The sequence below is a fragment of the Hippopotamus amphibius genome, chromosome 6, assembly GCF_030028045.1.
Source record: "Hippopotamus amphibius kiboko isolate mHipAmp2 chromosome 6, mHipAmp2.hap2, whole genome shotgun sequence".
Taxonomy (NCBI): Eukaryota; Metazoa; Chordata; class Mammalia; order Artiodactyla; family Hippopotamidae; genus Hippopotamus; species Hippopotamus amphibius.
In genome coordinates, this window is record NC_080191.1 from 158,713,460 (window position 1) to 158,734,468 (window position 21,009).

At 43.0% G+C, this 21,009-nt stretch overlaps 1 protein-coding gene across 1 annotated transcript in view; it reads right to left on the reverse strand.

Moving 5' to 3' along the window:
* KLHL6 (kelch like family member 6) overlaps nt 1–21,009 on the reverse strand; it is a 57,670-nt gene that overhangs the window by 12,188 nt on the left and 24,473 nt on the right. Inside the window, exon 3 of the mRNA XM_057737652.1 lies at nt 7,214–7,663. Coding sequence (XP_057593635.1) covers nt 7,214–7,663 — 450 coding nt within the window. The remainder of the gene's footprint in view (nt 1–7,213; nt 7,664–21,009) is intronic.

Here is a 21,009-nt window from a genome sequence, read left to right on the forward strand (position 1 = left end):
GTAACAACCTCATAGGTTTGTCATGAAGATTAAATGAGATAATACACTTAGTGTGCTTGGCCCAGGGCCTGATGTATAATAGGTACTCAATAAAGGTTATCGGTTGTAGATTTTGCTACTTTTTAAGAAGTTCAGGTCTGTTTACCATCAAATGCACTTCCTCTGCCTCTTCCCTCTTGCTTGGTGAAGCACTGAATTCTGGAATTTCATTTCTGGCCACCTTCCACTCCCTCCTGGTTTTAATTTCTTGATGATATCCCAGACTTTGCTTGCTACCAGGCCTCTTCTGGAAGAGAAGTCCTGACAGTGGGCACATAAGAGCATCCAGAGACTTAGGAGAAAAGAACCCAAAGGGAGCAGGATGTGTCCAGGGAGGTTGAGGGACTGGGTCCCAACATCAAACTCTTCAGAGCCTTGAACAAGCAAAGAAATTCATACCACAGATATTTGAACCCAGCTGAAAGAGCAGAGGTTTGGAGTCAAACACATCAGAGTTCCATCCTGGTTCCACCACCTACGGCCATGTGACCATGGAGAAGCAACACGATCTCTGTAAATGCCTGTAATCATTCCTATGCCACCAGGCCATTGTGAGCATTCATGGGGTTGTGATGTATAGAGCTGAGCAGAGCACCTGGCACATGCATGGCCCTCAACAGCTAGTCACGGCAGTAGGAGCAGTGGGAGATATATTGATGTTATTAATGAAAAGGGAGAGCTGCCCTCCTCCTGGTTCCAGACATCCTTGGGCTTGATGGGGAAGGTTCTACAGGTGTACTAATGGGAGACAGAGAGGCAGCACCCATTTTCCACATGGCCAAAGCAGCTACTTTTTCCTACGAGGTTAAGAGGACCTAATTTGGATTACGGAACTTCAATCTTGCCAACAGATGGTGACAAACAGGTTACCTAAACCCACAGTGGTGAATCCAATCAATAGTCACATGCAAGCAGATCATCCAACACCCAACATCCACTTTCCCAGAAGAGACTTTGTTTTTCTGTGCCAATAGCCAGATACAGTAAGTTTTGCATCCTCATTTCTTGAGGCTGGACCATGGCCATAAAGTCTGCGGCAGGGCTCTCCTTTGTGGGTGAGTAGAAGGGAGTGGGGGTGTGTGTGGCAGGACAAATCCTGCGCCGTGGGCTGCGACTGAGGGCACTGACAGTAGAAAGGCCAGCTGAGATAAGGGTGGGAGGGGTGGTCCAGAGAGCTTGGAGGCACTGTGAGAATATCAAGTGGGTAGGAAAGAACTGAACAATGAGTCGGTACCAACGCCAAACTTTGCCAGTCTGAGACTTCTCCCTCCAGCTACCAGCCCTGGCTCCTGCCTCTAACCCTTCCTCCCCACAGCTGAGGTACAACCTCCAGTGCCAATCTGGTCCTCTTTCAGGGAGGATTTAGGGATTATAGGGCAATGCTTGGAGGACAGCACCAGCCTCCCAGAACTGGTTCCCTGTTGCCCTTTACTCTGGTTCTGAGAGCCAGGTCAGCCTCACCTCTGAAGCCCCTCATCTTATTCCCAGCGCCTGCTTTCCTCAATCAACAGCCTGCTGACTAGCAGGGGACCACTCCAGCTGTGATCTTACTCCTGACTCCCACGGCTGGCATCCTGGTCCTGAGCCCTGGCCCGTGGAAGACTCTGCTCCCTGACTGCGGCGCTGCATTCCCACCCACTGTCTGGGTCTCCCCATAATATCTGTCCTCAGTTCCCACACTACCTCCCCAGCCACTTACCCTGTAAGCCATTTGACATTATTTTCAATGTCACTTTCTTCTTTCCTCCAGGAAGCCATTCTTGCCTTTCCACACATGTTCCCACAGTCCTGAATTTCCCTATAACAGCACTTTTCACCCTCATGTAATTTATTCTAATGTCTAATGTTCTGAGGGCAGGAACAACCCTTTTCTCCAATAGATCCTCAGCACCAAGAGCAGTGCCTGGAGCTTGTAAGTTTCTATAAATGTTGGCTGAATGAATGAATGAACGAATGGGCAAGCTACTTAACCCAGGACCTGAGAAAGATTTTTTTTTTCTGGTCTAGATCATTGTGGTAACCAGATTCCACCATGGCACCCAGCAATCCCCACCGCCTGGTATTCACATCCTATGTTATTCCCTCACACTGTTCCTGGCCTGGTCTCTATGCCAGTAGAACACAATAGTGATGGTATACCACTTCTGAAATTAGGTCATGAAGGCACTACGGCTCCCATCTTGATTGCTCTCTCAGTCTTTCTTGGGACATTTGCTCTGAAGGAAGACAGCTGCTGTGGAGAGAGCCAAGTAGCAAGAAGCTGAGGCTTCCAGCCAACAGTCAGCAAGGAAGTGACACCTGTCCATAATCTTGTGAGGGAGCTTGGAAGTGGATCCTCCAGCCCTCTTTGAGCTTTGAGATGACTGACTGCAGCCCCAGCCAACAGCTTGACTGCAACTTCAGAAGAGACCCTGAGCCAGAACCACCAGCTGAATCACTCCCAGATTCCTGACAACTGTGAGATAATAAATGTTTGTTGTTTTAAACAGCCATTTTGGAATAACTTGTTGCACAGTGATCGACAACTAATACAACCATCCAGTTGATGGGAATGGCTAGGTATTGAGACCTGCCTTATAACTCAACACCACAGAACTGCCAAACGGTGGCACCATTACCAGATTGTAAGTTCAGCTATATTTTGTAAAATATTAACCCCAAAGGCGTGACAAATGCCAGTGTGAAGTCACAGAAGTGCAAGTTTGTTGCAGACACAGGGAAGTGTTGGCCAATTAATCACATGCAACAATCAGGCCTGCCCAGTTTATTTTCAGATTGTTAGAAATAGAGCAAAGAGTTGCATCTTACTGACTGCTCATTGTCCAAAGAGCCTATAGGAGAGGACCAAAGAGAAGTAACCAAACTGCTTTGATAAAACCGTCCTCAGGGGTGAGCTGCTGCCCCTTTGTCCTCAGGAGTAATCCCCCCTGACTCCACACATATCAGAGCAGCCTTTGGTATAGATCAAGTTGGTCCTTGGAAACTTAGGAGGCAATAAAATGAAGGGAAAACTTTCCCTGCCCCAAAAGACCTCTCCAAATGAAGATACCAGCTACTACTCCTAAATCAAATGTAAATTGACATTTGCTTTTAGGGTTCTAACATTTCCCTCTGTCACCACTACCACGGGCTTTGAGGAGGGACAAGGTTAAAAGGGAGAGATAATGATAGGACAAGCAGAGATAAAGTTTGGGAAAGGTAGGTTAGGAGGAGAAATGTGCTCACAGAGTATACTCCAGGCTTACACTAGTGTCATTAGGAATAAAGCCAAGATCATACAAGCAGTGAGAAGACTGGGAGTTTCAGGGAATTAACCAACAATGAGATCCAACTCAGAGATCACAACGGTTGGTTGGTTCAGTTACCGAGACTATATAACGAGGATGAGAAAGTGCCCTGAGCAGGATTTGGGGCAATAAGGCAGAAAAAAACTAGGACACAATGAAAAGGGAGATTTTAACCTCAGAGAAAGAAAATGCTTGATTGTGGGAGACAGAGTACCATAAAGGAACTGAGCGAGAACAGGAACAGTCTTTATTTCTGGTGCATTTATCACGTGCCAGACACTGTGCTAGCACATCTCATTCATTACCTTATTTAATTCTCAAAACAATTCTATCAGTTGGTAGATATTATCTTCCCCATGTTACAAGGACTGAGCCTTACAGTAGCTAAGTAGCTTGCCCAAGGTTACACTGTAGGTAAATTGTGCAGTCAAGATTAAAGCCACCCCCCCCAAAAAAAAAAAGATTAAAGCCCAGATCCGCCTGACTGGAAGCCCAAGTTCTTGACACTGGGGGCTTTTCTAGTTATCAGAATTCTCTCTCCTCCTAAATCCAAAGCTTATAATCCCACTCCCCACCCCCCACCCCACTGCAAATACAAAAGGCAGAGCAGATATTTCACAGCAGCAATTTTGCAAAAGACATGGTAGGGGCATTTTATATAAGAGGAAAGCCTTTATCACCTGCATTTCAAGGAGTTAGGAAATGGGAAGCAGAAATAAAAATAGCAAGAATGTTGTAAGTAAAGCTGATCAAGACTCTGTACTTTAAATGCTGAACTGAGAGCAGTTGCAGAGATTGATCTTGTCTTCAGGAATATGAGGGCTTCCCCAATGCTGAGCCACCTGCCAGTGGCCCACATATCCAGCATAGGACCCTTGTGGTGGTCTGGTCTTCCTCTGCCAGTCTGCTCCTCACCCTTCATTTGCTTAGTGTCCCGTCTTCTCTGAAAGACCATAAGTTTAGCAAGGCAAAGACTGTTTTGTGGTACTTGGTGCTGTGTCTAGCATATAGTTGGTGTTCAGGATTTATTTGTGAAGAATGAAACCATAGCATATTAAAATATATAGGATGCTGTTAAAGTAGTACTTGGGGGAAATTTATAGCACTAATGACAATATTAGAAGAAAAAAAAGATCTCAAATTAATGACCTTCACTTCCACCCTAAGAAACTAGAAAAGGAAGAGAAAATTCAACCTGAAATAAGCAGAAGAAAGGAAATAATCAATATTAAAGTAGAAATAAATGGAATAGAAAATGTAAAGACAATAAAGTCAAGTGAAACCAGAAGCTGGTTCCTTGAGAAAATCAATAAAATTGATAAACCTCTAAGCAGACTGATCAAGAAAAAAAAGGAGACACAAATTATCAATATCTGGAATGAGAGATATGACATCACTACAGAGTCTACAGATATTAAAAAGGATGATAAGGGACTACTGTGAAAAAATTTGTGCCAATAAATTCAGAAACTTCTATGAAATTGAAAATTCTCTGAAAGATACAAACTACCAAAGCTTATTCTAGAAGAAATAGATAACTTGAATAGCCTCCTATAACTATATAGCTATTAAAGAAATACAATTAGTAGTTTGAAATTTAAAACCTTCTCACACAAACAAAAAATTCCTCCTGGTTCTGATAGCATCGGCAATAGACTCTACCAAATATTTAAGGATGTGTTTGCAAAACCTAAATAGGCATTTCTCCAAAGAAGACATATGGATGGCCAAGAGGCACATGAAAAGCTGCTCAACATCACTCATTATTAGAGAAATGCAAATCAAAACTACAATGAGGTATCACCTCACACCGGTTAGAATGGGCAACGTCGGAAAATCTACAAACAGTAAATGCTGGAGAGGGTGTGGAGGAAAGGGAACGCTCTTGCACTGTTGCTGGGAATGTAAATTGACACGGCCACTATGGAGAACATAGTTCCTTGCAAAACTAAAAATAGAACTACCATATGACCAAGCAATCCCACTCCTGGGCATATACCCAGAGAACACCATAATTCAAAAAGACACATGCACTCCAATGTTCACTGCAGCACTATTTACAATAGCCAGGACATGGAAGCAACCTAAATGTCCATCAACAGATGAATGGATAAAAAAGATGTGGTACATATATACAATGGAATATTACTCAGCTGTAAAAAGCAATGAAACTGGGACATTTGTAGAGACATGGATGGACCTAGAGACTGTCATACAGAGTGAAGTGAGTCAGAAAGAGAAAAACATATATCGTATATTAACACATATATGCAGACTGTAGAAAAATGGTACCAATCAACCGGTTTGCAAGGCAGAAATCGAGACACAGATGTAGAGAACAAACATATGGACACCAAATGGGGAAAGCGGGGAGTGTTGCGGGGGAATGAATTGGGAGATTGGGATACCAAATTGTACACTCTAAATATATGCAGTTTATTGTATGTTACCTGTATATCAATAAAAGCTCTTTTAAAAAAAAGGATGTGTTTGCAGAGTGAATAAGCGACAATGTATCTGAGGACAACACAGAACTAGAAAAGGACACACAGAAAAGAAGCGGCTCCCAAGGGGTCTCTGAAAGACAATTCCTAAACTATTTTGGCTAATATTTCTACCAATGGCCTAATGAAGAAGGCTTGGTAGCCAATCTCAGAACTGTTGTATAGTGGTATACATGTGTAGGTGTTCATGTACACAGACTTAACAAACTGTCCCCATATCATTACATCCTGATTGTTTTGTTCCTCTCCACTAAGCCAATTCAAAGTTCTGAATATAACATTTCTTCAGGAATTGTTAAGGAGAATCAGGTAGTTACAAATGATATGTTTATTCACAATCTTGGTACCCATTTATTCATTCAACAAACATTAATCAATTCCTTGCTATATATCAAGGCCTCTCCTAAGGTCTGGATGAAAAGTCCAATAAGACATATTTCCTACCATAACAATCTCCCTATTTAGAGATATTTACAGATGAGGAATTCAATGGTTAACATGCAGTGGTTGGTGCTCTGATAGAGCAATGTGCCAGTACTATGAGAATGACAGGAACCTCTGGAGAAGGTGATGCTTAAACTGAGTTTTGAAGCTGGAGCAAAAGTTAACTATATGAAAGAGGAAAAAGTCATTTGAGCAGCCCCTGCATTAGGCTGAAGTCTGAAAAAGCATAACCACTTTGGGGAATTACAAGCAATGCATTAGGACTGTAGCAGGAGAGAGAGGCAGGAGTTCTAGGGCAGTGAGCAGGAGCCCAGGCTCTGAAAGTTTAGGCAGAAGTGTGGACTTTATCCTGAAAGTGCTGAGGAGCCAGTGAACAGGCTAAGCCCTGGGGCAAAATGATTAGGCTTGAGTGTTAGATCATCAGCTGATGGATGAATTGGAGGCAGGTGAGATTGGGGGCAGGAAGCTGAGTTTTGAGGAATTTTCAGCAGTTCAGGGAAGACAGAATGAGAGTCTGAACCTAGGTAATGTCAGAGGAGACGTAAGAGTCTCAAGGTTTCCCCAGAGTGGGCAACTGGGAAAGCAGCAGGCCTGTGGAATGGCGGGCTGGGCAGGGCACACTCCCTTCATGTGTGTCTCTCCCCGGCCAAACCCCCACCCTTACACAACTGGAAAGAGGAAGCTTGTGCCAAGCACGGTGCTGGGTGATTTCCAGATCTCACCTAACTCTCTCAGTAGCTGTCTACGATGTAGTATCGTCCCCATTTTACAGATCAGAAATTCAGGGCTTCTGGAACTGCCTGACTCAAACTATAAACATATAGCATCTACTTCTTGATGCCCTGTGGATTTGTGAGCCAGTCTCACCTGTATCTCTGGGAGGTCTGCTAATTCCTTCACTTCGCTGGTTATATGCAGCCTCTCTCATCATCAACTCACCTCATTGCCAGAAAGGTGGTACATCCTGGCTTCCTGGAGCAGCGGGAAGACCTCCGGGCACTGCCTGATGAGAGGATCCGCTTCCACCATCTCCACAAAGTACCATGGGTCCAGAAGCGGCAAGCGCACGTTCTCCAGGACATAGGGGAGCAAGCAGAGTCGTTCTGACTGTTTGTGCCTGACCCAGCTCATCACAGTCTCAAACACCTGAGACTCCTCTGTTACATAAAGGTCATCGCTCTTCAAGATGTGGTACAGAGTATCCACAGGAAGTTCAAGGAACTCCTCGGAGTTCAGAATCTGCACGAAGTTCTGGATGATGTAACTTTGAACCTGCTTCTTTAGACTGTCCAGGGAGTGTGTGTCTGCAAGCCTCAGTATTCCAACACAGTTTTCTGGGTTCAAGGCTTCTGTGAGGAAGCTGGCACAGGCATCCACCATCCTCAGGAACTAAGAGAACAGAAGGGAAGTAAATCAGGTCAGAAAATGACTAGTCCACAAGGAGGTTTATCAGTGAGTTATGTTTAGTAGCAAAAGTTTAGAAATAATCTAAGTGACCCACAATAGGGGACTAGCTAAATAAATGAAAATACTGCACATTCATATTTTCGACAGCTGTATGGTCATTAAGAAAGCATGTTGTAGGAGAATATTAAATGATATGGAAAATGTTCATAATGTATTGAGTTGAAAAATCCATTCACTGAATCTTGATCAAGTGTCTAGATTTAATCAGCGATTTACAGGAAACACAGGGGAAAGAGGAACACGTTAAATGACGCCATGGGAATACAATCAGCAAAACCCAGACTGTGGGAAACTCTACAGAACAACCAGTTCAGTTTCTTCAACAAATACATCAAAAGGGGAAAGAGAAAATGTTGGGGGTAGGGGTGGGGGAGGGGCAGGGAGGAAGAGCCGAAGCATGAAAAGATATTTAAAAGAACATCAAACTACCACAAAGTATGGACCTTATTTGGATCTCTGATTTAAACAAAATAATTTTAAAAGTCAGAGAAATGTTTACAATGACCAACATTTGGTGATATGGAGCAATTATTATTCATTTTAAGTGTGGTAATGGTGTTGTGGTTATTATGTTTAAAGAAGACATCTTTTGGAACTATATACTGAAATATTTTCAGGTGAAACAAGAAGGCACTTCACAAAATCATACATACATTATGATCCTATTTTTATAAAGAAAAAATACATAGAATATAGGTATAAAAAAGACTAAAGGATATAAATCAAAATATTAACAGTTGTTATCTCTGTGTATCAGGTATCTTAGGACAAATTTTGCTGTAGTAACAAACAACCCTCACATCGCAGGGGCTCACAACAATAAACGTTATTTGTCACTCACATTAGCTGTCCTTCACAAGGCTCTTCATTCCAAGACCAGGGATGATAGAAAATCCCTAAACTTAGACATGCCAGCTCTGTGACAGAAGGAGAAAAAAGACAGCAGAACCACACAAAGGCTCTTCAAACTTTTGCTCAGAGGCGGCACATGCTATTTCCACCCACATTTAACTGGCCAGAGGCAGTCACGGGGCAGAATCTGTTGTCAAGGCAACAATAATCCTCCCACAGAAACAGGTCCCATAGGAATGGATAGAATACACTTATAAATAACACAGGGCACCACACTCTGTAATAACTCTATGAGATTTTTTCTTTTTTTAACTTTTTTAATATTATTATTATTTTGGCAGCATGTGGGATCTTAGCTCCCTGACCAGGGATCAAATGTGCTGTCTGCATTGGACACTGAATATTAACCACTGGACCACCGGGGAAGTCCTGAGATTTTTTTTCTTATTTTGTTTATTTATATACTTTTTAAATCCTCTAAAATGAATAAGTGACACTTTTGGAATGAAAAATTAATTTGTGAAATTGAGTGGTTTTCATGTCTTATTTTTAAAATATCCTCATCTTTATGAGAATATGAGTCCCTTATGCATATACAGCACTTCGCAGCTTATACAGCCCTTTTGTATCCATCATATTATTTAATACTCATTTTACAGATGAGGCGTCAAATGCACCAGTCCATTCTATCTGCTGCTCTCTGCAGCTTAGTTTTGAAAGAGTCCAACCTTCTATCTCCCTTTCTTGTCCACTGGGCCCCTTATAGGGTCAAGCTCTCAGTGTCCTTGGTTTGATCGATTAGAGGAAGGATGGAAAGAGAGAGGGTGAAGGGATAGGGCCTGGTGGGGAGGGCTGGTCTGAAGACCAGGCCTATGAGAGAACAGATGGGTAGACCTGACCCAGTCGGCGGGGAAGCAGCCTGCAGAGGAGAAACTCCAATGACAGGAGCTGGGGCTGGCAGGGTTATGGGGCCTGAAGGGAGGGGGCAGGGCTGGTCTTAGGGTGGGCCATATTGACGTAGGCTTTGTCCTTCACTCCAGAGCATCCTAAGGGCCACACGTCCCTGATGTGGGGAGGAATCAATCCCAATTGCAAAATATTATCTTTCCCTGTCAGACCATGCTTTTCAAATGTCAGTTTAGAAAACACTGACCTGAGGGTCAATGCTGGAGAAAGCCTAAATTCTGCCTCAGACCACCCTGTCTGCTGGCCCCAACGGCTTGCAGATTTGCTCCTCGCATGAGCAACTGTGGAAACGGTTGAAACTGAGGAATCTAACACCTGTTTAGTTGTCTGCAGATTTTCAGTTCAAAGAGTAAAAATATACAACCGAGACCAAGCCTCGCTGAGCCCTCAGAAGCTGTAACCAGAGCCCTGTGCAGCTCTGCCCACAGAGACATCGTGAGGGCTGAAAGGGAACTCACTTAGATGGTGGCCTCTGGAGCAAAACGGCAGGTACGTCTTGCCAGCATTTGCCTGAGAGAAAGATGATATGAAAATAAAACAGATTTTCTAAATATGTAGACTATCTCCAGGAGGCCACCTAAGAACCTGGTAACAGTGGTTGCCTCTGGGAAGGGGAACTGGTGGCCAGAGTCAGGGTAGAGAGAGAGAAGTACTTTTCACTGTTTACCTTTTTGTACCCGCTCCAATTGTGTGCCATGCAGAGGAATTATCTATTTAAAATAAAGTTTCTCACAAATAGAGAAAACACTGGAAGGGAATATATCAAAATGCTAATAGTGGTTATCTCAATACAGTTTTGTAGATAAAGTCATTAGGGTAATTTGTCATTTAGACTTTGCTGTGCAGACCAAGTTTTGTACACTGGGCATGAAGGTGCTTTTAAAATCAGAAAAATAAATAAATAAATAAATACTTTCTTATGATTTTCAAGTACACAATGAGAAAATAAAATAAAATGTTAAAAAAAAAAAAGAGCACATACCTTGTGCCAGCCCCCTTATGTTAACCAGTTCATTTAATGTAACAACACTATAAAGTAGTTATTTATTATCCTTGCTGTTTTATAGATGAGGAAACAGATTCAGAGAAGTGAAGTAATTTCTTCAGACTTATAATGAGAGGTAGAGCTAAAATGTGAAATAGTGTTTTCTGATTCCAAAAATATGCATGTTTTTACATTATTTCAAGTTGCCTCTGGTCAAGTAGTGTGTGCACAGGGCAAGGGCTCGGCAGATGCCAAGTGTGATTTGCACACTTCACTGGAGAACTCAGATGTTGTGATCTGTGCAGATGTAGGAAGGCCCAGCTGACAAGATGCCAGTTCCTACCCCTGTATGATGACCACCAGTGAGCAAAGAAGGGAACCAGGAAGGAGAATAAAATCAAGTACCGAAAGCTCACGTTGTAAGAAACAGTGACCCAGATGCGTCTCTCCCCACTCAGAAACCGTTCGTCCACCTGTTCTTTTCCCTAATGTGTATTGAGCATCTGTTAGATCATAGGCCCTAAACCAGGGCTGGGGGTACAGAAGGGAGCAGAAAGAGACACAGGGCCTGTGCTCACCGGAGAAGGTAGACCAGTTGGGGAGGCAGGCAGGAATCAAATAATGGCATGGATTGTGTACAATTACAGCTGGGATAAGCACTATGTAACAGAGTTCGGGGATTCCACTGCCTGGACTGAGAAAGTCCACTCCTACCCTTCGAGCCATGCCCAGCGTGGCTGTAAGTCAGCACTGCAACTCTCCCTGATGGAGTCACACCTGTCTACTCACCTTTTCCAAACAGCCCTAAGCTCACCTGTCACAGTACCTTTCTATGCTCACACCATTTCCTCAGCTAGGACTACCTTTGTCCCTCATCACTACCTGCTAAAATCCTGCTCTCCTCACCCAAGCAAGTGTGACTCTGGAACCCCACTATTTTATTTTATTTTATTTTATTTTATTTTATTTTTTTATTTTTTAAGAACTTTTATGGAGATACAATTGACATACAATAAACTGCATATGTTTAAAGTGTACAATTTGATATTTTTTTATTAGTATATATGGCAATCCCAATCTCCCAATTCATCCCACCCCAACCTCCTCCCCCTCCTCCCCCCCACCCCCACTTTCCCCGCTTGGTGTCCATATGTTTGTTCTCTACATCTATGTCCCTATTTCTGCCTTGCAAACTGGTTGATTTGTACCATTTTTCTATATTCCACATATATGTTAATATACGATATTTGTTTTTCTCTTTCTGACTCACTTCACTCTATATGACAGTCTCTAGGTCCATCCATGTCTCTACAAATGCCCCAACTTCACAGAACCCCATTTTTAAAGAAAGGACTCAGGATAGCTCATCCTAATTGCAACTGAGAAGTCCCCTTTTAAGTTTACCTCAAAAAGGAGGAAGAATGAGCACCAGGGCCATCATTTTATCTGCACAGGGCTGTTTCCTTCATTCAGGGTTGTTAAATCTGGGACCAATGGATGCTCCAGAGAGTTTATGAACCCATACATTATACGCAAACATTTGTTTGCATATGTGGCACTTTTCTGGGAACTGTGTCTGCAGGAGACACTGGGTTGCTCTCTAGTATCCACCCACCTGCGGACAAAGCCAACACAAGAGGGAGAGCCAACATGAAGGACCAGAAAGACACAGAGCCAGAGTTTTAATCGGACTGTGCTTTGAGCCTTCCCTGCCTCTGGACATTTTAAATTCTAGGTCGATACTTGGTTAAGAAGAAAGAAGGGGAATGGAAGAGAAGGGAAGGGAAAAGAAGTGGAGAAATCCTATCTATTCATGAAGTTCTTTCTCAAAAGCCACTCCTCTTTCATGGCTTCTTCAGCTGCCCAACACAGAATCAATTCCTCCCTCCTCTGGGCTCTACTAGGCAACTCACTTGCCCCTCTAGTAGAAGGGGCACTGATTACATTTCTGCCTTGTACTATGGTCAAGCATCTCAAGGGTAGGTTCTAGGTCATACTTGTGTTTTTTATTTCCAGCAGCACCTAGCACAAACTCTGGCAAAAGGAGAGAAAGAAGGGAAGGAGAGAGAGAGGAAGAAAATATTTTTCAGATACCTAGTATGTACCAAGATCTGTGCTAGGCAATTTTCCATCCATCATTTTGTTTAATGAATAAATTTTACTTTTAATGAATGTATTTTAAGTAGATATTACTAGTGCCATTTGTACAGAGGAGGAAATAAAGAGTTAAATGTGTTATCCAAGGTCACAGAGCTGGTGGGTGGCAGAAAGGATACTGGAGATCACCTGGCTAATTCTCCCTGCCTTTGTAACTGTTGCATTGTTGAGCTAACAAAATTCCAGGAGAGTCTGAAGAGGCCTTATGAGCACGAGGGTGAGCGGAGGGTCTCCAAGTTGCCTACATTCCCAGCCAAAATATGCTTCAATAAAGACCTTTGAGTGTGAGGCTAGCGTAGGGCAGCACCTGGGCTCCCAACCAATGGCTGGGAAACTGCTGACATGCGGAGCAGTCGTGGGGACCAGAAATTGTTCTCTTTAAAAATATCTGGTTTTGCTTCTTCATATTCAATATTATTTAGGACTTTAGGGTAAGTTTTCTGTCTCATCCTGTCCCAATGACACATGAAGTTGTTTCAAGCTGAGCAATGACGGATAATGGCAACAGATAGTGAACTTCCTGTTTGGGGGGACATGTGAGTAAAAGTTTACACCCAGGCACCTGACTCTCGAACAGGGAGACTAAAAATACAATCAGAGAAACCACTTGAAACATGGCTGCAGTTCCCATGAGAAGTTTCTGCCTCAGAGAGAATGCACTCCTCCCTCCCCATCTCCACCACCCCTCTCCTGCGTCCCTTCGCGCTCCCCAGAACCAGGCGTCCTAAAGGACTTCACCACTGTAATTCCACATCCCACGAGAGGCTCCTTCAAATCCACTCCAGAAAAAACGAAGTACTACTTTCGTCCAAATCAGGAATTCCATTGACCACAGTCCTTACATGGCCTTGGAGTTCTTGCAAAGGGTTTAAAAAGGCAGTGGTATTCTCACCTCCAAGCCCCAACAAATCAGTATATGTGAAGAGTGTGTTAGTTGTTGATGAGATTAATAAAATTCAAATTTATCTGAAAGTGTTTCTGAACTCACTGTGAACTTTTGTCACTATTTTTGTCTTCCCAGACAATGGATACTAAACGTAAAGCCATTCCCTTGTGGGGTCTGTGTTGGTGTTAAAAAGTGGTCTTCGTACAAACGGTAAGTTACGACTGATCCTGGTCTTCCACCTTTGCCTCTCCCTCTCTCTCAAGCCAGACACCCGCCTCTGACTCTCCCACCCCTCAGATGTCCTCTGCTCCCTCCAGACTTTCAGTCCTTACTCTAGACTTGCCTAAACGGTCTGCTTGCTCCTGAAAGCTACACAGGGTGGGCAGGAAAGGAAGGAACTAAGACCTGCAAAAGGCCCACTCACAAAGGTGGGGGGGGGGAGGGGAAGGTGCTGGCGGGCTGAGGCCTTAGAGGTGCACTTACCGCAGAAGTAGAATTAGAGGGAAAGGAGGGGGCGGGGGCAAGTGCCCAAGGGTGTGGCAGTTTGGTAGAGATTCAGGCAACAGAGCCCCTGAGTTCCCAGAGGAAACAGTGGCGGCCCCAACAGTCTAGCAGCACGCAATAGGGCACATATGTGGGCCACACTAAGACTCAAGGGGATGCATGTGAGTCACACTGAGATTTAAGGGGCAACTGGCACAGCTGTGGCTTAGTGACTCAGCCCAGGGAGAGGGTGAAGGCCAGGGAGGGACACCCCTGTAAGGATTAAATATTGTAGAATGATGGTATCTGGGACGTGGTTGATGCTCAGGATGTTGGGGGGTTGGGTGTGTGTGCGTGTGTGTGTGTGTGTGTGTGTGTGTACACACCTGTGAAGGGCACAGAGGCACGTATCTAAGCAGAAGCCAAGTCCTGAGAAGCAGGTCTATGAACGCAGACAGCTGCGATAGGCGAGGCAGCAGGCAGAGAAGGTGAAACCTTAAGTCTTTGCTTACAAATTCCTTCTGCCTGGAATACGTTTCCCCAAACCCAACTGCCACTTGTTGAAATCCTACCCATTCTATGAAGTCCACCTCCTTCAGAGCCAGACACTTCTCGACTCCTACATTCTGCCTTGGGGTCTGGAAGCTCATTGGGAATCCTTGTTTTTGAGGCTTCAGGGGTAGTAAATGGAGGCAAGTACGGGACCCAAAAGTTCTGGACCCCAGATCAAAGCTCCACCACTTGATGAGCTGGGCTCTCTCTGAGCCACAGTCTTCTCACCTGGAAAGTGTCGGGACTAATAAACCCACCACACAGGCTCATTATGAGGGTATGACCTGGCCTGCTCACTCTCAGAAATACTGTCAGCATCAAATGGGACCATGTAGGGGAAAGAGTATGATAAATTGCTACTTAAATGTGATCTATATTTATCTTTATTTCCCCCTGATAGCTTCCCCCTGATACCCCCAAGGTATTTCACAAACTACCTTGAACATAGCAGATACTTAGTAATTTCTGGTAGTTAGGTAGCAGGAAAAGTCAGAATCTGGTAGCAACATGGACTGCATTACAACTAAAACCCCATATCCCACTTCCTTATTCCACAACTTATAAACAGCAACTAGAGCATTCCAGGCTTACTTACTCAGGGAAGGGTGATAGGGTAGATGAAAGAAGACAATTTTGGCTTTTGTACTTCTAAATACCCTTTTGGAACTTACACTAGAAAAATAGTTTTGAAACACCAAATAGTGGTAATAACTGGGCCCTTTGACCTTCAAAATCCAGAATCCTAAAGAGTGTGGGCATAAAGTTTATGCCAAAACAGTAGAAATAGGAGAATGGATGATAATAAGAGAGTCAGCTTTTCCCACATTGGGAGAAATAATGATTCCCAGGCCTGCAAGAGAGTAGAGAAAGGGGGAGTCTAGTGAGTGATGAAGTGAGAAGTAGGTCTGGGTCCCTGGGATGGCTCCTCTGTCTCAATGCAGGACAAAACTCCAGAGTAAGGGGGATGCTGGAAGCCCTTAGAGGTTGTGGATATGAGAACAAAAGAATGCATGCCTTGACTGCTGAGATGAAATCAGAAAAGCAGCAGTCCAGTGCAGCAGCAGCAGAAGAGACACTGGAGTGTGTCGTTTCTAGACAAAGGGGGCCGATGGCAGTTGCTCCAAGTTTCCTATTGTCCAGACTGGCACAGGAGAGGAAACGAACGTTTCTTGTGTCCCCCTGGGAAGGACACAGAAGTAGCTGAGAGGATTGGCAGACCTAAGGAGGCCTTGAAACAGGACAAAGAAAATGCAAAATGACCAGCAGGGACTGATGGCCAGAACCAGGTGGGACTGGGGACTTTCAGTTGATACCAGTGGGGAAGGGGTTGATGATCAAGAGAGAGACCTATGGGAATGTAGACACTCCAGCTGGTGCCAGCACAGACCAATGATGCAAATGACCATGGTAAGCCTGGGCCAGATGCCTCTTTCTATAATGTTCTGGCACTGTGTAAATGCACCCTGGAACTGTATGGGCAACCCAATTCCTGAATTGATAAGGCTTTCCTGAAGTGGGTTGTCATTAAGTTGACTACAGTTTCTGCCACTGGTAGAATGGGAAGCTCAGAATAGAGAGTAAGTTCAATGTTAGAAAAGTAATAAGTTGAGAAAGACAAATATCATATGATATAACTTATATGTGGAATCTAAAAAAAATGTTACAAATGAACTTATTTGCAAAACAGAAATAGACTCATAGACATAGAAAACAAACATAGTTACCAAAGGGGATAATGGGATGGGGGAGAGATAAATTATGAGTTTGGGATTAACATGTATACACTTCTATATATAAAATAGGTAAACAACAAGAACCTACTGTATAGCACAGAAAACTATACTCATATCTTATAATAACCTATAATGGAAAAGAATATGAAAATTAATATATATTTTCATTTTGAATCACTTTGCTGTACACCTGAAACTAACACATTATAAATTAACTATACTTAATAATTAAAAAGAAAGAAAAATAAAAATAGGTTAAATCACACTTTTTTTTTTTGCACACCTGAGTTTGTAGCCTAAGACTTAGACCCCTCTGCTAATTGGAACTCAGGAACAATATGAAATTCAAAAACAAGTAAAACTAACCCATGGCGGCATGGCTAGTGTAGTAGTTACCCCCGGGGAGGTACTTCCTGGAGAGGGCACGAGGGAGCATTCTGAGATGCCAGGAATGCTCTAGAGCTTGATCTGGGTAGTGGTTACAAGGTTCTATACCTATATAAAAAATCATCAAGCTGTACACTTAAGATATGCACAGTTTACAGAGTGTGAGTTATACCTAAAAATTAAAAAGAGCAAACATTGAGATCAAACATAGAAATGCAAAGTTAAGAGAGATGCTGTGTGGGCAGCAGCAGGCTCACTGAGGGGACACCTGGTAACCCCAAGCTTCCAAGGTTCCCCAGAGGGAGCTGGGTAGAAGGGTTTGCAGCTGTGTCAGTCACAGAGCACCATACTGAAGGCCCAGCTGCCTTCAAGATCATGGCTTGTTTCAGGCCTCGCTCTGAGGGAGGACAGGCAGGGTATGCACAGGAGTTAAACTCAGGCTCCTCTCTTTTACTAGCCATGAAACCTTGAGCATTTCCTTAGCATTGCTGAATCTTATTTCCCTCTTCTATAAATTGGGGGTAAAAATACGTACCACATTTTAAATGCGATAACACAGGCAAAATAGCTGCTCTGAAATTCTCTGAAAAGGGCAACTATTATTATCCTGTAGACCCAGGAAATTAACCCTGATTTCTTAACACTCACAGTAGCCACACAGTAATACAAACTGACAAGGGGAATATGTAGGAGGGGGTGCATCAGACAGTCAACAGGTCAATTTTATCTGGATGATGGTAAAGAAAGCTTTGGGTTGGTTTTCTTGCCTAGACAGGCTAGCTATTCTGATGTTGAGTAGACATAATCTGTGGGTCCCTGTCAATAAGAACAGAAGTTCATCTGTACCTTACAGTAATGGGACCTACTTTTGGCTAGGTGCCTGGCTCTTAGGAGGTACTTAAAAATGAACAAGTATTAGTATTAGCCTATGGAATACTTCCTCCTCTACTAGCCTATGGCATTTCTTTTTTTTTTTTTTTTTTCCTCCCCTTTGCCTATGGCATTTCTAAGAGCCAGAATTGGGCTTCTTGTGTCCTCTTACAGGAGGTCAGGCAAATTTTGATGGCATCTTGAGCAGGTCCTCATATTCAGCTAGTGATAAACAAGAGCACGACATAGTCACTGGCTCAAGAAACATTTATGTACCATGTTGCAAGTGATGGGAAGCCAAGATGCCAACCCAGGCCATCAAGTCGGCCACTGACCACGTGGCTACCTTACCATATAGGTCTCACCATCATCCATCCTGTCATTAGCAAAACAAATAATAGTAAAGTAAGCAATGCCAGGACTTTCACCAAAGTCCCCTCAGACTGCCACCGGGATGAAAGTTATATCACCTCCCCAGAGGGTGCTGTGTAGACACCACATGGGTCTTCTCAGGCTCAGCCCAGATGATCAGGCTCCCACTCAGACATCCTTCTTTCTTTCCTCACTTCAGCCTCAGGGACTCAGCCTGACCTTTTTCTTCCAAGCCCCGTCTAACCAGCTGCTCTGTATCTTAGGGATCCTTCCATCCAAGACTAAATGCAGGGTGAGTATGGTCTCCTTGACCTCACATCTTCTTGCTGCCATGAAGATAAGCTCACAAGCCCTTATTCTTTCTTGAGGTTTTAATAATAAAAAATGAAAGTAACAAATAAGGCAAACTTCCCCAAACAAACACGGCAAAGTCCTCCAAGATTAAAAAATTGCCCCAGTTCTTATAGTCATTGTCCCTGATCTGAAGTTTCTGCCTACCTGGCTTATCTAGAACTCAGTAGCCTAAAGGTCCAGTTAAGGCAAGGGAGGGCCCTTCACTTCTCTGGAGCCTTCACTGAGGGACAATCATCTCAAAATCCCTGCCTCACATGTGAACAGGTCACTTGGGCCTCTTCTCTTAAGTTTCTCTTACTTTTACCTTTCCAAAAACTACGTAGAGAAAATATGTTCCTCCCCCAAACTGGCTAACAAATTATGACCGGGTTACTGCAAATATCCTCAGGGGGGCAGATCATGTAGTACCTGACATACCCAGAGTCTCAGTCTCCTCCAAAGAAACTGTCCTACCCCATGCCATACCTCACTGGACCAATGGGCCCTTGACCCAAGGGCAATCAGTGTTAACAGGCCAGCAAGTCATGAAGTAGCCTCTCATGAAAAGCTCTTTTCAAGCAGCAATAGTGGCAAGTGGCTTGAACAATCAAATTCTCCCTTCTGCCTATCTGGACTGAGAAATCCTGAGAAAGAAGCAAACAATGTTTAACAGGGGGAGATTAAGAGGAGGCTTGAGAAGAGAAGCAGAAAATGAGAGAGCAGCTGAGTCACATCAAAGGTGTGAAAATTGAGAAAGCTTTACTACTGGATATGGTGGGGAAACCAAAATAACCTGATTCCCATTGATTTCAGTCCCACAAAGGTGCTATTGGTTTCTGGGGAGGTTCTAAAATGACAAAATAAAATGCCAATTCTGTCACACTTTCCCTGAAAGGTAGGTATTATTGTCATTCTAATTTTACAAATGAGAAAGCTGAGCCTCAGAAAATTTAAGTAACCTGTCCACAGCCAAACAGCAAATAAGTGACTGAACTGAGATTTAAACTTAGATTCTGCCTGACTCCAAAGCCTGTGTTCTTTCTGCTCCATCACCCTACTTTATAAGAGACCATTACAGATAAGTATTTATGTTTGACATCTAGAGAGACTGCAACGATATTATCCAGCACTGAAAAAAACAAGACAGCTCTACATATACTGACCTGTAACAACCTCCAAAAATTATCATGAAGCCAAATAAAGCAAGTTGTCAAAACAGAGTGTTTACTGTGCTAACATTTGTGTTTAAAAAATGGAGGCAATGAGTGAGAGTGATAGGTGCACATATATTCTGGTACATGCATAGAACAGGAAGGACAGCATGACAGGAAGAGGGAAACTAACAGTGAAGATGAAAAATGTTTCAGTGTATCTCCCTATAGTTCTGAATTTAGAACAGGCATATGTTTTATCCACCCAAAGGAATAAATAATATTTTAAAACCACAGAGTAATTTCAACAACCTATAAACGTCTGTCCCTCTTGGTGCCTTCAGGCATGAAAATACTCCCAGTTTTCTATGTCTGAGACTTCAAAGCAAATGATCCAGAAGCAATATTAATCAGAAAGTGAGTCGAATAGATGTTCAAAAGCTCATAGTACACTTCTCTTATTTTCATAAGAATTAACACTCATAGGAAAATGAATAAAAAAGCCTCAGAGAGAAACTGACTATTTTTTGCCTAGAAAGTAAACATGATTGGGAAAATTTTTAGGTGAGGGATTCCCAGAACAGGAGAATTAACCATAAACAAAGTTTGCTCTAGTTCTATCCTGTCTCCATCCTCCTATCCAATCTCTCTCATTAATGCTCATTAACCTCTCCATTGAAGCTCACCACTTGGGAGAAAATGAAAAGAAGAAGATGAATAAGAAAAAATTTTATGCCAAAATAATCTCCAGAGATATTAAAGATTTAGGTATCAAATCTGTGTATGTAACAAGACTAAATGAACTTATAAGTAAGCACATAATCAAGCAATAGGGAAGGTCTTCTAAAAAGGCACACCAAAGGCAAAAACCATCAAGGAAATGATCAATAGATCTGACTAAATACTAGTTTTAAACTTTGTACATTAAAAAATTATAACTGAAAATTATGTCATATGATCAGTGGAAAATATTTGCAACATTATTACAAAAGATTATAGTCTTTACTGTCTAAAGAGTTTTTATCAGTCTCTTGAACAATCACTCAAAACTGAAAGGAGAACAAGAAACAGAAACACAAACTCCATCCTCAATGAAACCAAGAGACATCAGTAACCTCAAACCACACAATAAGAAAACTGGTAAGTGACTTTGCTGAGCAGAGAGAGATCACACTAAGTTTGTCCCTCAGAACCCAAAAAAGCAGGAATATTAAAGTCCCCCCAAACCAGGAAGGACAGGGTAGGTGGAGGCAGACAACAGGGAGCTGGTTTAAGAAGTTAAGCCTCCTGGTTCTTCTCCCTACTTCTTGCAGTCTAATGACTCCCACTCTCACTGGAGAAGATTTATCCTGTGGAGAAACCAGACCAGAAGGGTTCTGGACTCAGGGACACCAGAAACTGAAGAAGACACATGAGGATATCTTCCTTAAAATAAAGGAGCTAAGTAAAGGTTTGCACACACACCCACACCTGCCTACCCGGTCCAGAATACATGCGGCTGTCTTATAATCCCTAGCAAAAGACTGACAATCCTTATCTGG